Below are 16,964 nucleotides of genomic sequence, written 5' to 3' on the forward strand. Positions count from 1 at the left end.
GCCATTTCCTTCTCCAGGGGATCTTCCCAACCCAGGGATCAAAACCACATCTCTTATGTCTCCTGCATTGGCTACATGCTGTGTGGTACATGTGAAAAAAAAAAAAAAAAAGAAATCAATGAGAGAAAGAGAGCTTCATGGAGATGGGACTTGACTTCAAAAGTGAGAGCACAGAGCAGGACATAAATGGTTTAGAAATACCATGTACAAGAGTGTGAGGAGGAAGTATGTTCATCAAATGAGGAACTAAGGGGAGGTTTACTATGTCAATGTTGCCTTGTGATGCAGGACAATGGGGGAAAAGTGCTGATAAGATTTATTTACTGAAGTATATAGTTAATTTACACTATTGTGTTTAATTGTTTAATTTTTACTGTACAGCAAAGTGACTTAGTTATACACACACACACACACACACACACTCTTTTTCATATTCTTTTCCATTATGGTTTAGGGCGGGGGTCCCCTAAGCCCAGGCCACAAACAGGTAGGGGTTCATGGTCTGTTAGGAACTGGGCCACACGTGAAGAGGTGAGCAGTGAACAAAACTGGAAACATCTCCCACCTCCATCCATGGAAAAATTGTCTTCCACAAAACCAGTCCCTGGTGCCAGAAAGTCAGGGACTGCTGGTTTAGAGAACTGTATTCAATAGCCTGTCGGGTTTTTTTAAAGTCTGTAATTGGTGAGTTTGACAAGAGCCTATTCATAGCTATGGTGGGGAGCAGTGTGGAAGGCTAAGAGGCAGTTATCAAACTTTAAACAAATTTGGAGAAGTAGCCAGAAGACTCGTGAATGACAATAACAAGTTAAAATAGCAGAGTGTGTACAGCATAGAGGTGGGGTGGGTTTTTCATGGAAGCTGTAAAAGAGTAATCATCTCCAAGTGCCACTGAGGACAAAGGACGATTCTAAAGCTTGTATCCATCCCTGAAGTCCTTAGGATGTGGTCAAAAATATTTATGCTCCATATAAGAAGCAGGGTTAGTGGAAGACCAGGTACATTTACCATGGAAACAGCAAGAGCAGAAAGAACAGAGAGAGGTGGGTGCATTCAGACACTGAGTCAGGAAGATGAAACCGAGTAGGAAGAGAAGGAAGGACTAAAAGGATGTTTAGACTCTGGACCATTAGGGAAGGTGGCTAAAACAGGGTATGATGGAGTAAGGTTGTCTCTCTTAATGAGCTGGTGAAGGCTCAGCTGGAGCTGCTGTTAGTGGTGTGACTTAAGGAGATTGAGTCCTATGCAAACCAAGACCTGCTAGTCATTTTGGGCCTGGCTTGCCAGAACCTTCTGTGACCTTATATATTCCCTAGTCAGAGAGCAGCCTGCAGTGAGGTGCCAAAAGGCCTTCTGCAAAGTCCAGACTGACTGACTGACATCCTAGAGGAACCCAAGTCCAAGTGCATGAGCCACAGGACCCAGGATCTGGAGACAATCTCCTCCATGAGATAGTTCCAAGGTTCAGCACAGGGTTATGACTCATAAGTAGCTCAATTCTTCTTGACTCAACATAAGAATAAAGTAGATCTACATATAATATTGAAGTAGTTTATTCTGTTACAGGAATGTTTAATCTCATACACACACACTCAGAAACTCAGGTATTTGCAGTACACGTTGCATAACCAGAAGTCTGCATTAAATATATACACTCCATCTGCCTTTAAATGCTGGCTTTCCATTTGCATTTAGTATAGATCAAAAGACAGTAACACACAGGAGGCTAAAATCCCAGTGGCTAATTTGAACTGATCTTGTATTATATAGACAGATGTTGCACTGAGGAAATTTCTCTGTAGGGACACATCCCTATTTAAATAGAAAATTGAATTCTATAAAAAGAACCACATTTTCTCAATTGGAAATAGAAAAATATATAGCCAAAGTTTTGAGATTCATGTGATTTTGAGTTACTGAAATGACATCTACAAAGTTCTTAGTAAACTGTCTTTCCATTTGTTCTGCCAAATATGAGAGAAATTAAGCCTATTTACAGCAAATTGGAGGGTATGTTTTCTGGCATTAAGTTGCAGCATGATTGCACAGATACCTTTGAACTCCTAGAAACCAGAATTGAGGTCAAGAATTTAAATTTATCAATATATGTTGCCACAAAGTGAATGTTTGTGTCTTGCCCAAAATTCAAATGAAATCCTAACCTCCACAGTGATGGTATTAGGAAGTGAAGCTTTGGGGAGGTGATTAGATCATGAGGGTGGAACCCTCATGAATGGAATTAGTGCCCTTATATAACACCCCACAGGTCTCCCTTGCTCCTGCCACCATGTGAGGACACGAAGAAAAGATGACTTTCTGTGAACCAAAAAGTAGCCTCTCATCAGAGATGATACCAAATCTACCCAGCACTTCGATCTTCGACTTTCCAGTCTCCAGAAGTGTGAGAATAAATTTCTGTTGTTTGTAAGCCACCCAGTTTATGACACTTATATTATATCAGCCCAGATGGACTGAGACACATGTCAATTAATAATTCAAGAGGAAAAAAAACACATCCTGCCACACTCTTCAAAATGTGCTGGTGGCTCCTTAATTAATTCTTTAAGAAAATATGGCTTAAAAGAGTTCATGTTCAGAGAATGTTATCAGCTCAAACTTTCCACCACAAAGCAGAAAGCAAAAAGGTAACTGAAAGGTCAGCTTTTACTGGAATAGTAATGAGGCAACAAGATGCTTGTTTCCTAAGAGTGGGAGCTGTAAGAGAAGAAGAGACTTGGGACCGCTGAATATATGCAGCACCAATCAAAAGCCACAAAAGAGATAATGTCTGTGCTGACTGTCATGAATAAGGCTTTTTGCAAGCTGCATCCTCAGGGAAATAACTAATAATAAATTCATCCCTTCCCAACTCTTACTACCTTCTCTTTCTCTCACCAGAAGGCAAGGCAGATAGACACACTGCAATCACTGCTAGAGTTCAGTCCTTGGAGACTGATCAAAAGCCATGAATCACATTCACTGTAGTGCTCAGGGGGACTCAGAATAGAACTGCCTTGTTACTTGGCCTGTCTGCCCACCCTTCTACCCAGCTTCTGGCTACAACTCATCTGACAACTGATTAATTGTTACATTCCCCCCTTCAGACTCAGAATTTTAAATTATGTTACAACATCCCATCACTAAAAACCACAACTACTTACCTCTCTAAGAAGTTTTTGAGCATCTTACAAATATATTAGTGACAAAAAGTCATGCTCTGAGACTGTATCTTAGCAGCAGATCTAGTTAGCAATTCTGACTTTCTTACCTGGTTTCTGGAAGTGTCAAAGTACTGCCTGGTGAAAGCCAGGATATCTTCTGTCTCATTCTGTGAAAGGAAATAGGAGTCCTCATCCTGCCTGAGGCTGAGAAGGCTGTGCAGGTAAAATGTATACTCCTTATTACTCATGTTGAGCTTAGAAGAACAAATCTCTTCCTGATGAATGATGTAATAGAGGAGGAGAAGAGAAACTCGCTGGATCACTTCCTCTTTGAGCTGATCCTCGAAATCTCCTCCAGCTATTAGTAACAGGGCATCCGGTTCAAAGCACTGTGCAAAAATTAATAAATAAAAATAAACAGAAAGCTTGACAAATAGTCCCAGAACATTAACCACCACAGAGTCTCTGATGCTTATTATTTTATGAATAGGAAGGAAAAGTGGGCAGCCTCAATAGCCTAATTCAAGTAAGACAGTCAGGGTTGAACTTTTATATAAGGAAGCTCTCCCAGGAAGTCCTTATTTCCTAAATGCAGTCTTTCTGTCTTCAACTATGGTAACACAAGCTGTCAATTTGCTGCCTTGATTCAAACCAGATGACTCTGGCTCTTAAAGTGATGCCCCATTGCATTTAGAATGAAATTCAAGTCCTTATAATTTTCTCCTCAGTCTGGCTTCTACCTACCCTATCTAGCCAACTTCATCTTATCCTCTCTCGACTGCTCTCACTTCACTTCTGCTTCTGTGACTTTCTGTCAGTTCCACCAGGCTCTATCCCACTTGATTTCTTGAGTCTCAGCTTCAAGGGCCAGCTCCTCCGGGATGCCTTCCTAGATACCCTGTCCAAAGTTGGAAGTCCCCATCCCTGCCCTGTGCTCTCTAGCACAGTGCTATTCAATAGAAATACAATGCAAGCTACAAGTGCTAGGCACACTTTAAATTTTCTGGTAACCACACATTTTGTTTTGGCTGTGCTGGGTCTTCATTGCAGTGCATGGGGGTTTCTCCAGCTCTGGAGCATGGACAGGCTCTACAGCATGTGGACTCAGCAGTTGTGGCAAATGGGCTTCTCTACTTGGGGTACACAGACTTATTTGCCCCATGGCGTGTGGGATCTTAGTTCCCTATATTGGAGGGTAGATTTTAAACTACTGGACCGCTATGGAAGTCCCAAGTAGCCACCTTTTAAAGCATAAAAGAAATAAATGAAATTAATGTGAATAATACATTTTATTGCAAGATACACATATATGCAAGATACGATCATTTCAACACACAATCAGAATTCTAAAAGGTATCAATGTGCTAGTTGACATTCTTTTTGTCACACTAAATCTTTGAAATCTGCTGTGTGGTTTACGCTGACCAGTATATCTCAGGTGGGATGAGCCACATATTAGGGGCCTAACAGGCTGAGGCAGCTAATGGCAGCTCTAGCATTCACGTTTTTGTTTTTTCATTTTTTCATGGAACTAGACTTCTAAGATTAATTTGTCTGCTTGTTTATTTTCTATTTCCCCTTGATAACAACTTGGCCACTAAGGCTGGATTTTGTCTGCTTTGTGCATAGCTCTATCCTCGGTCTCTAGCACTATGATGACACTTAAGAAGAATGAAAATGGAATATGTGTGCTCAGTTGCTCAGTCGTGTCTGACCCTGTGACTCTTTGGACTGTAGCCTGCCAGGCTCCTCTGTCCATGGGATTTTTCAGACAAGAATACTGGAGTGGGTTGCCGTTTCATTCTCCAGGGGAATCCTTCCAACCCAGGGATTGAACTCATGTCTCTTACGTCTTCTGTATTGGCAGGTGGGTTCCTTACCACTAGTGTCATCTAGTGGGTACCATCTGCTTCCCCATTATCCCACCTAAGACAGCTGATGTCAGTACCCTTCTGAGACTCAATCACTGCACCCTGCTGTTAACAGAGAGGTTGGTGGTTTGAGAATTACTAAAAATGTTTCCACCATGCTTTGTTTCACAAGCCACAGACAGATGCCTGGCTTGTCTGATCAAGAAGTTTACTTGACAGAGGAAGGTGTTTGGAGAAATGTGTTGAGACAGTGAGAAAAAGAAAGACACATAGGTTGTGGAAGAGAAGCTTTCCAAGCAAGACGAGAACTGTCTTTCTTCAAAGACACTCGAGGAGCTTCTGGGAACACTCCCAGGATCCAAGAAGCAGTCCATGACATGGCACCAGCCTCAGAGTGAAGGCATTAGGTAATACCTATCTCGAGCCCCAGGGGAGCTGTCCCACTGTGGGATAATCTACTCTAACATCTTTGAATCTGTTCTCTGAGGTGGAAGTTTCAGGGGATCTAATTCCATGTCTGCTGTGCATCCCACTGGGTAACATCTGGAAAATACCATCTGAGTCAGAAAGAAACATGTCATCCATCTGTAAAGCAAAGCATTAATCACATTCTTCACAAGCCAGGCAGATTCCAAGCTCTCCCCAACTCAACTGTGAGGGGCCAAGAACTCAGCAAACAGGCGCAGGCTTCTCAATGAGACCAACTCTGAATGTCAAGGTTAAACAAACCACCAAAACCACACCAGCCCTTTTCTGTTCCCTAATCAGCCCTAGAGAAAAGTCCATGGGCCAGTAGCTATTGTATGGGGCTGACACCAGGACCCAGGGAGGTGAGTCAGATGAATCCTTCTTTGGACCAAATAACCTCCTGAAACTAGAATATCGGTAAAACTATTGGTCATACAGCTACCATTTACTGGAAGCCATGTGTCCAAGACAGAGCTAAGCACCTTCCATACTGAGTCATTCCTCAGTGTATAAGTCTCCTGGTTTCTGGAAAAGGTGTTGGATAATCAATTTTTCAAAGGGGGGAAACATTGCATCATTTTAAATGGAAAAACAAAATGTGCCCAGTTTATATCATTATCCACCAAATATTTCTGCACAATAGACAGCATTCAGAATACTAATTGACCAATTATTTAATGTATAATGAGTTAATAGGTATATTTATATGCAGTATGCAAAGATTTAAATATGCACAGAATTAAGTATGAACTAAATTTTTCTTTCTATAGCAAGAGTCGTGTCCGACTCTGTGCGACCCCATAGACGGCAACCCACCAGGCTCTCCCGTCCCTGGGATTCTCCAGGCAAGAACACTGGAGTGGGTTGCCACTGCCTTCTCCGAAATTTTTCCTTCTCCATTGCGTGAAAGTGAAAAGTGAAAGTAAAGTTGCTCAGTCATTTCCGACTCTTAGCGACCCCATGGACTGCAGCCTACCAGGCTCCTCCATCCATGGGATTTTCCAGGCAAGAGTACTGGAGTGGGTTGCCACTGCCTTCTCCGAAATTTTTCCTTCTATGAGGAAGAATACCCTTAGTATATGTGTAAGCCAAGTTTAAGAGAGGGTGAGTAATGTACCTAAAACCACACAGTTGATAGTGGCTGCCCAGTCTTAATTCCTGCTCTGCCATTCACAGACTATATTCTCATTCCTTTGTTTTGTGTCATGGAAACCAGCTGTGGATCACCTACGTATTTACTGCGCAGCCCCTTACCCAGTAAAATTGGGTCAATTAGGAGGTTGCTTGATAGCACTGGATAGATGGGAAGAAGAGTGTCAAGAACACATAGAACCTCCGTGAGGCCACCAAACCACATTTCTGTGGCCCAGGTGTGGCTGTGTGCTGGTTGCACACAGCAGTGTCTATGGCCACTCTTCATCCCATCCAAGCTGCCTGAGACCTTGGTCCACTCATGGTTCCTTCTCCATGCTTTTGCTGTGGACCTTTCTACAGGTGGGGAGGAGGGGTGTGGCACAAGGTAGTGGAGAAGAGGGTAAGATCTGGGCTTTCGTGGGAGTCAAGTGGTTAAGAATCCACCTTGCAATGCAGGGGACACCAGTTTGATCCCTGGTCAGGGAACTAAGATCCCACATGCCATGGGGTAGCCAAGCCCACGTGTGTAACTACTGAATCCACGCGCCTCAGCTATTGAAGCCCATGCATCTAAAGCCTGTGTTCCAAAACAAGAGAAGTCACTGCAGTAAGAAGCCTTTGCATCACTAGAGAGTATCCCCTACCTTGCTGCAACTACAGAAAGCCTGTGTACAGCAACAAAAGCCCAGCATAGCCAAAAATAAACGAATACAAAAAATATTTTTAAAAGAGGGTAAGATCTGTATTTATGCAGATGGTCATGCCAGAATTAGTTTGTAAAATGCTTACAACTTACAAGGTAAATCAGTTTCTCACTTTGAAAAGCTTTTAAAAAGTTGTGGAAGCATTTCATTTGTCTGATTAGAGAGTTTGGTCATCTTGAACGACCAGAGGTTTGCCTACTCCCTGCTTTAGTTTTAGTTTTTTAAGGCCAGCTGAAATGAAACTTAATGGTGAATCAAAGGGCCATGGGCTGAAAACTTTGTGCTCTGATATTTGAATCTTAGACAAATTACCTTAATACAGAAGGCTGTGGCTTGAGGAAAGAACACTGCAGGGAGAATTAGAAGAGGTAACATAATAAAATATGGATTCTCTTCTGGGCACGGATGTCACAGAAGGCCTCTAGAGGTTGGTGGGGGACTGGAATTTTCAGCTCATCACCACTAGATTTGTTTTTGTTGTTACAGTTTTCAGAAGTGCTTTGGTTGTGGTTTGAGAGGAGATGTTTAGTAAAAGTCTGCAAATAGTGGCACCCCATGGGCATTGGATCTGTCCCAGGCTCTGACTCCAGTGAACTGATTCTTTGTTAAAAAGAATGGACTCACTCAGAAATAATCCACTGATTTCCTTCTAATCTTGTCAGGTGGAGGCATAAGGTTTAAGATGGGGAAAAAAAAACCAAAACCCACAGATTCTAGGAATTAGTTTTTTAACTTTATAAGGAAATAAACTTTGGTAAAAAGACTACTCAAAATGTGAGAAGCATTTTCTACTCAGTTAAATGGACTACTCAGATATTTGGTAGAAATTTTCTGTGACACCCTGGAGCCAAATCAAATTGCCTTCTCCCAGCTGCTTAATCCAGCTTTTCGTGTAATGCCTGTGTATTTCAGGCTCCAGCCTCAATGACAAAGAGCTGTATGAAATATTTTTTTTTACGCTACTGAAGCAGTTGTCAGAATCTGCAGGATTTTAAACCAAAAGACATTGAGAATTTGACTTGGAATTATGGGTAAATCTACTGCCCTTCTTTAAGTTCTTAGATTTTTATAAGGTCTGCTTAGAAGGGAGATGGGGGGTGCTAACAGTTGACTGTAAAACATAAGAGGGAAATTATATTTCTTCCTTTTCCTTTCAAAGAAAGATCTGGAACGATGGCAGCTGATGGTGGGCACTATGTTTTTGTGGGTCTGTACTAGATTTAGTGGCATTTCTGAGTGACAGAAAGAAAAGTCTTAACTGAGAAGAGTTCAGATAAACTTGCTCCATAAACAAGATAAAGTTTGATCCTTTTCACACTTCACCCCATGGTAGTTCTGAGAAATCGGGGACAGGGAGGGATTTAAATGCAGGAGCTTAAAGCATCAATTCTCTTTGAATGTGTCTGAGAATCACCTGGAGATCTTGGTTAAAAACCCCAAACCTCTGGGACAGCTGAGGTGAGGCTGAGGGGCAGGCAGGAAGGGTACGCTGAGGAAAAGTCTGATTTTTCCAGTCTGACGGTCCTTCACAAACGCAGCTCCAATATACCAAAACAGGGTTGGTACTGGACATTTCTGTGAATACGTGTGGAAGAAGAGAGTTTGAGTTCCTAAATACATTCACAGATGGACATGTGATCTCACCAGCAGCCCCCAGGGGAGGGAATCAGCACCTCGGTGACTCAACAGCTAGAAGGTACCAAAACAAGGGGTATGCTCCTAATGTTGATTTCAAACCAGATTCTTTTCCCTTTACCATGCCTGAAACCCAAGCAGGTTTCATCACAGTTCTCATCATTACCTAAGTGCAATCCATTCTCTTGGAGTATGGCAACCCACTCCAGTATTCTTGCCTGGAGAATCCCAGGGACAGAGGAGCCTAGTGGGCTGCTGCCTATGGCGTCGCACAGAGTCGGACACGACTGAAGCAACCTAGCAGTGGCAGCAATCCAAAAGAAGGGATTAGATCTGATATATCTAAGGGACTAGATCTAATAGATAGAGTGCCTGATGAACTATGGATGGAGGTTCGTGACACTGTACAGGAGACAGGGATCAAGACCATCCCCATGGAAAAGAAATGCAAAAAAGCAAAATGGCTGTCTGGGGAGGCCTTACAAATAGCTGTGAAAAGAAGAGAAGTGAAAAGCAAAGGAGAAAAGGAAAGATATAAGCATCTGAATGCAGAGTTCCAAAGAATAGCAAGAAGAGATAAGAAAGCCTTCCTCAGTGATCAATGCAAAGAAATAGAGGAAAACAACAGAATGGGAAAGACTAGAGATCTCTTCAAGAAAATCAGAGATACCAAGGGAACATTTCATGCAAAGATGGACTCGATAAAGGACAGAAATTGTATGGACCTAACAGAAGCAGTTTTTCTTTTGGTTTTTCCAGTGGTCATGTATGGATGTGAGAGTTGGACTGTGAAGAAAGCTGAGCACTGAAGAATTGATGCTTTTGAACTGTGGTATTGGAGAAGACTCTTGAGAATCCCTTGCACTGATTCAACCAATCCATTCTGAAGGAGATCAGCCCTGGGATTTCTTTGGAAGGAATGATGCTAAAGCTGAAACTCCAGTATTTGGCCACCTCATGCGAAGAGTTGACTCATTGGAAAAGACTCTGATGCTGGGAGGGATTGGGGGCAGGAGGAGAAGGGGATGACAGGATGAGATGGCTGGATGGCATCACTGACTCGATGGACGTGAGTCTGAGTCAACTCCGGGAGTTGGTGATGGACAGGGAGGCCTGGTGTGTTGTAGTTCATGGGGTCGCAAAGAGTCGGACAGGACTGAGTGACTGAACTGAACTGAATAGAAGCAGAAGATATTAAGAAGAGGTGGCAGGAATACACAGAAGAACTGTATAAAAAAGATCTTCATGACCCAGATAATCATGATGGTGTGATCACTCACCTAGAGCCAGACATCCTGGAATGTGAAGTTAAGTGGGCCTTAGAAAGCATCACTATGAATAAAGCTAGTGGAGGTGACGGAATTCCAGTTGAGCTATTTCAAATCCTGAAAGATGATGCTGTGAAAGTGCTGCACTCAATATGCCAGCAAGTTTGGAAAACTCAGCAGTGGCCACAGGACTGGAAAAGGTCAGTTTTCATTCCAATCCCAAAGAAAGGCAATGCCAAAGAATGCTCAAACTACTGCACAATTGCACTCATCTCACACGCTAGTAAAGTAATGCTCAAAATTCTCCAAGCCAGGTTTCAGCAATATGTGAACCGTGAACTTCCTGATGTTCAAGCTGGCTTTAGAAAAGGCAGAGGAACCAGAGATGAAATTGCCAACATCCGCTGGATCATGGAAAAAGCAAGAGAGTTCCAGAAAAACATCTATTTCTGCTTTATTGACTATGCCAAAGCCTTTGACTGTGTGGATCACAATAAACTGGAAAATTCTGAAAAAGATGGCAATACCAGACCACCTGACCTGCCTCTTGAGAAACCTGTATGCAGGTCAGGAAGCAACAGTTAGAACTGGACATGGAACAACAGACTGGCTCCAAATAGGAAAAGGAGTACGTCAAGGCTATATATTGTCACCCTGCTTATTTAACTTATATGCAGAGTACATCATGAGAAATTCTGGGCTGGAAGAAGCACAAGCGGGAATCAAGATTTCCAGAAGAAATATCAATCACCTCAGATATGCAGATGACACCACCATTATGGCAGAAAGTGAAGAGGAACTCAAAAGCCTGTTGATGAAAGTGAAAGTGGAGAGTGGAAAAGTTGGCTTAAAGCTCAACATTTGGAAAACCAAGATCATGGCATCTGGTCCCATCACTTCATGGGAAATAGGTGGGGAAACAGTGGAAACTGTGTCAGACTTTATTTTTTTGGGCTCCAAAATCACGGCAGATGGTGACTGTAGCCATGAAATTAAAAGACGCTTACTCCTTGGAAGAAAAGTTATGACCAACCTAGATAGCATATTCAAAAGCAGACATTACTTTGCCAACAAAGGTCCATCTAGTCAAGGCTATGGTTTTCCCAGTGGTCATGTATGGATGTGAGAGTTGGACTGTGAAGAAAGCTGAGTGCCAAAGAATTGATGCTTTTGAACTGTGGTGTTCGAGAAGACTCTTGAGAGTCCCTTGGACTGCAAGGAGATCCAACCAGTCCTTCTGAAGGAGATCAGCCCTGGGATTTCTTTGGAAGGAATGATGCTAAAGTTGAAACTCCGGTACTTTGGCCACCTCATGCGAAGAGTTGACTCATTGGAAAAGACTCTGATGCTGGGAGGGATTGGGGGCAGGAGGAGAAGGGGACGACAGAGGATGAGATGGCTGGATGGCATCACTAACTCGATGGACGTGAGTCTGAGTGAACTCCAGGAGTTGGTGATGGACAGGGAGGCCTGGCGTGCTGCGATTCATGGGGTTGCAGGGTCGGACACGACTCAACGACTGAACTGAACTGAATCCCAAAGAAAGGCAATGCCAAAGAGTGCTCAAACTACACACAATTGCACTCATCTCACACTCTAGTAAAGTAATGTTCAGAATTCTCCAAGCCAAGCTTCAGCAATACGTGAACCGTGAACTTCCGGATGTTCAAGCTGGTTTTAGAAAAAGCAGAGGAACCAGAGATCAAATTGCCAACATCCCAGTGCACCAGGCCCAAGCATCCTGTAATTAATTCATGGGATTGCAAAGAGTCAGACAGGACTGAGCGACTGAACTGAACGGAACTGAACTGAATCCCTCTTTAAATGTATTAAAACACTCTTCTCACTCTTCTCACTAAAAGAAAAAAAAAAAAAAAGCCACAATCAGACAAGAGTGTCTATTTTTCAAAGACAGCAGCTTGAATGGATTTATTTTAAAACACAGCACTCTCTAAAACTTCAGATCCATTTTTTAAAAATTCAGTTTTTACCTAGATCTGAAATAAAATTGGGAACTTATTTCCTCCCCACACATTCAAGATACACTCTGATCTCTTTTTTAAGAACACGATCTCATCCCCTTGCCCTTTCTATAGTCAGAAAACTTCTGATAGGCACCCTCTCAATGGATAAAGTCCCTAAAAAAAAAAAAAAAAAAAAAAGAATTCAACAACAAGGTGAAGATTTGTGGTTTGCAGAGAATGTGGGTATTTGCGAAATCAGGGAGTTTGTTTTGTGTGTGTGTGAATGAACACAGATTTCATGGACTCCTTGCTTAGATCATGGGTGTTTGGGTAAACTAGATCCTTCTGAGGAGGTGAAGCTGAGATTTGCCTTTTTTTCCCCCCCAACTTTAGTCTCTTAGAAAAAGAAACAGCAGCAGCAGGAGAGTAAAGGTGTTACAGTGTTTCACTTCCTAGGAATAAGAATTAATTCAAACAGAAGCTAAATTGGCCAAACACTTGTTAATATCACAGAAAACAAAACAAAACAAAAATGTACAAACAACCTATTCTACCCACTCCCCCCTCCAAAAATGGAGACCAATCTTGCCTGTTTACATCCTCCCCTTACCCTGCTAAACTAATACTGGACCAGCCTTAATAAGGCACTTCATGTCGTTAGAGGAGAACATTTCTCTGAAGCAAATTCTCAGAGGACATTAATAAGATATGACTCCTAGTTATTTCGGTGGGAAGTCTTCTGTTGCTATATATATAAATTAATGTCATCACAGATGAGCTGCCTCTCACAACACATGTTTTCTCTGGGAACCCTTGGGAGTTTTACTAATTATTGAATTATTTATTGTTTGCACAGAGCAGAGAAAAAATCTGTTAGCCAGACCCTTCTGTCATGAAAAACAAAAAACAAAACACTTGGCCAGGAAATGTTTCCCTCAGAACTAAGCGTGATTGAGAAAATCTGCCAAAACTTATTCTGGGGGGAAATGATTTCGCTTCTCTTATTTAGTCATGTCTTCATTTATTTACTTACTTATTTGTGAGGTCATTCTGAAAAAAATCTAATCAGTCAGGAAAGGGATGCTGAGAATGCTTTGGTCTGTTTTTGTTGTTGTTGTTTGCAGTCATTTTAAAAAAAAATGTTTTATTTATTTGGCTGTGCTGGTTCTATAGTTGTGGCATGCAGTATCTTTAGTTGCAGCAAAGAGTTGAGGCATGTGGGATCTAGTTCCCTGACCAGGGATCAAACCCAGGCCCCCTGCATTGGGAACTCAGATTCTTAGCTACTGGACCACCAGGGAAATCCCTGTGGTCATTTTTAAAACATAGGCTCTTACTGCTGGGGATGCTCTTGTCAAACTCCCTTTCCCCCAATGGAGACATTCTGATTTTACATTAAATGTTGGTTTTTACATTAATTCTGATTTTACATTAAAGTGCCTTGCAGAGATTTAAAAAAAAAATTCCTGGGCAAGTGAAATCTTGATGTCTGGAGAAGGAAGTTTCAAGTATTCTGAGTATTTTGTGAAGCCTGGCCAGGTGATGCTGATGGATAGCCAGGGTTTGAGAGTCACTTAATAGACTAGGAAATGGCTGGAAAATGGGCCTCTGGGACCCTGGATCTCATTTCAGCCCCACTGATAGCACTTCCCTTCCCCAGCTCAGATTCCCCATTTTAAAGAAGACAATTACTCAGCCATTAAAAAGAATACATTTGAATCAGTTCTAATGAGATGGATGAAACTGGAACCTAATATACAGAGTGAAGTAAGCCAGAAAGAAAAACACCAATACAGTATACTAATGCATATATATGGAATTTAGAAAGATGGTAACAATAACCCTGTGTAGGAGACAGCAAAAGAGACACTGATGTATAGATCAGTCTTATGGACTCTGTAGGAGAGGGAGAGAGTGGGGAGATTTGGGAGAATGGCATTGAAACATGTATAATATCATGTATGAAACGAGTCACCAGTCCAGGTTCGATGCACGATACTGGATGCTTGGGGCTGGTGCACTGGGACGACCCAGAGGGAGGGTATGGGGAGGGAGGAGGGAGGAGGGTTCAGGATGGGGAACACAGGTATACCTGTGGCGGATTCATTTTGATATTTGGCAAAACTAATACAATATTGTAAAGTTTAAAAATAAAATAAAATTTAAAAAAAGAGAAGACAATCATCCAATTCATTAATTCCCCATGATACAAAATATTAAAACACACCTGCCGATATTTAGCAGAAAGTACTTAAAAATTCAATGCTAGACAAATAGTAGATGGTATTATTTGCCTCAGAAAACAAGCAGCATCTATCTAACCAATCACATTCAAGGTCACTGCAAATAAAAAGGATTAGTAAGTCAGAAAGAAGAGGGAACTAATAGTGCATACTTGCAAATACATACTTCTAAGCCTGCAGAAGGGTTGTAGCAAGGCTTATAGAAGGCTTATTATCATTTTAATATAAACAAGTTCTCCATGTCTTTAAATGCCATATGTAGACTACTGTATGATCTGGCATATGGGAGTTATTATACCGTAATGCATTGGTCACTCAGATATTGGAAGGTTTGCGTCTGATTTTGCTTTCCTGAAATAAGTGACTGTGAAATGCATGGCTCTTGTGAACACGCTCAGTCCCTGATCCCATTCTATCACACTAACCAGATTGCAGTCTCCTTGCCTTCCATCTGTCCTCCGAGGGCACCCAGTTTTCTCCAGCAATGTTCTGATGAGGCTTCTTGAGTGGTTCAGGGGACGGGGGTCATCAGCAGAGAGAACCCGTAGAACTTCCGTCAGTTGCCCTGGACTCCAAGTGCTGCTGCTGTCCTGAGTTGAGGGTTTTTCTGTCTCAGTCGAGGGATCAAGGCTGAGTAGAAGGAACAAGGACACCCAGGATACAGAAGGCTTTGTCCAGAAGCACATCTCCACTCTTCCTCTACCCCGAGTCTGCTCTGATGGAGGAGGATGGGTTGGTGTTCACGGTGTCAACTTGTAGCTGGAGGAATGTCAGTGGAAAGGGGGGAAATGAAGGCTTTAATTATTGTGCCTGCAAGAGGTTTGAAAAGATTCATTAACTGGGTGGCTAAGTAGATTGGCAATGACAAGCTGTTTCTAAACAACAGGGGATCTGTAGGTTGTTCATAACCCCCACTGGCAGGAAACTATGGTGGGTTTAGACTTTCAAACTGTACAACAGCCAAGAAGTGAGTTATATTGCCTCTCTGGGAACTAGACATAGAGTCAAAAGATAGGGAGAACACATTTCACTGTCTGTCCTAAAGGTGCTACAAGTCATAAAACCAATGTATAAAAAGATAACTAGTGGGAAGCTGCTATATAGCACACAGAGCTCAGCTCAGTGCTCTCTGATGACCTAGATAGGTGGGATGGGGAAGTGGGGTGAGGGAAGGAGGCTCAAGAGGGAAGGGAATATATCTATACTTATAGCTGATTCACTTTGTTGTAAAGCAGAAACTAACACAACATTGTACAGCAACTATACTTCAATTTTTAAAAAAGAGCAGGAAACACTCTCCATTTTTAAGTTGAGGTATAGTTGATTTACAATGCTGTATTAGTTTCAAGTGTACCGGAAAGTGATTCAGTTATACATATATATATATTCTTTTTTTTTTCAGATTCTTGTCTATTAGGTTATTATAAGATATTGACTATAGTTTCCTGTGCTATACAGTAGGAATTCTTGTTGTTTACCTATTGTATGTATAGTAGTGTATATATGTTAATCCCAAACTCCTTATTTATCTCTCCACAGCTCCAACAGGAAACATCCTCATTTTAACCCATTGATTTATGGGCCTCATTAGTGAAGTAAGTCAATAAAAGTAAACAGAAAATAAATTTGAATACATTACAGATATCACATTGAGTTAGAAGATTTTCAAAAAGGAAAGGACGAAAACAGTAATGTCCAGAAAATGCTGGTTAGTTTTCAGCTGATTAAAAGTACGAACTATCTTAGAAAAACAAGAGAGTTTCAAGTCCACATGAAGCATGATAAATCCACATATTTGGGGCTCACTACAGAAGTGAAAAGGACAACTTTAGAGCCAATCAGCTTTCTGGAAAAAAAATATTAATCTCTTCAACCGATTGCTTAAGGAATGCAAAATGTTAACAGCATCTCATGGCAGATCTTGGCCCAGAGATGATCTAAAATGGCTGTGGGGTAGTAACAAAAATACTAGGATTACTTTTATGGTTTAAAAAGAGAGAGCAAGTTTAAGATTCTTATGTTAGCATTTAAAAAATGACAGAGGATGATACAAACATTTCTAAACCCAGTGCTTACCTTCAGAAGAAAGATAAATGATTATTTATCTGGAGCTCTGTGGCCTTTTAAATCTTGGAGGGTATTTCGTGGTTACAAAGTCCTCTGTTTTTAAAATTCCTTGACTGTGCGCTGGGAGCTAGAGAGGATTATTTCAGCCCAGAAAAGTTTTCAGTTGCTATGGAGAGTAACAATGAAGGTGGATAAAAGTGAGAACTTGCCGTCTGGCCGATTTTCAGGAAAATCAAATCGGTGTCGCTAATGAACCCGACTTTTTATATCAATATTTACCAATTGTCTTAGAATTCTGAGAACAACCTTAGAATTTCTTACAGCCAATTGCCCTTTAAAGGATAGATCTAGGTCAAACGAGTTCACTTACAGAATAGAAAGGTTTTCATGTTAAATCAAGATTTCTTTTATTTCTCAGATGATTTTGTGATAACTGCTTTATCCACACT

The 16,964-nt window shown here is 41.5% G+C and overlaps 1 protein-coding gene across 1 annotated transcript in view; it reads right to left on the reverse strand.

Annotated features, from left to right (window-relative positions):
* SLC39A12 (solute carrier family 39 member 12) overlaps positions 1-15,248 on the reverse strand; it is an 82,412-nt gene extending 67,164 nt beyond the window's left edge. The window contains exons 1-2 of the mRNA XM_005891923.3: positions 14,874-15,248; positions 3,269-3,550 (exon numbers count right to left, since the gene is read on the reverse strand). Coding sequence (XP_005891985.1) covers positions 3,269-3,550; positions 14,874-15,134 — 543 coding nt within the window. The 5' untranslated portion in view covers positions 15,135-15,248. The remainder of the gene's footprint in view (positions 1-3,268; positions 3,551-14,873) is intronic.
* Positions 15,249-16,964: the final 1,716 nt, after the last annotated feature.

This window comes from Bos mutus, chromosome 13 (assembly GCF_027580195.1).
Source record: "Bos mutus isolate GX-2022 chromosome 13, NWIPB_WYAK_1.1, whole genome shotgun sequence".
Taxonomy (NCBI): domain Eukaryota; kingdom Metazoa; phylum Chordata; class Mammalia; order Artiodactyla; family Bovidae; genus Bos; species Bos mutus.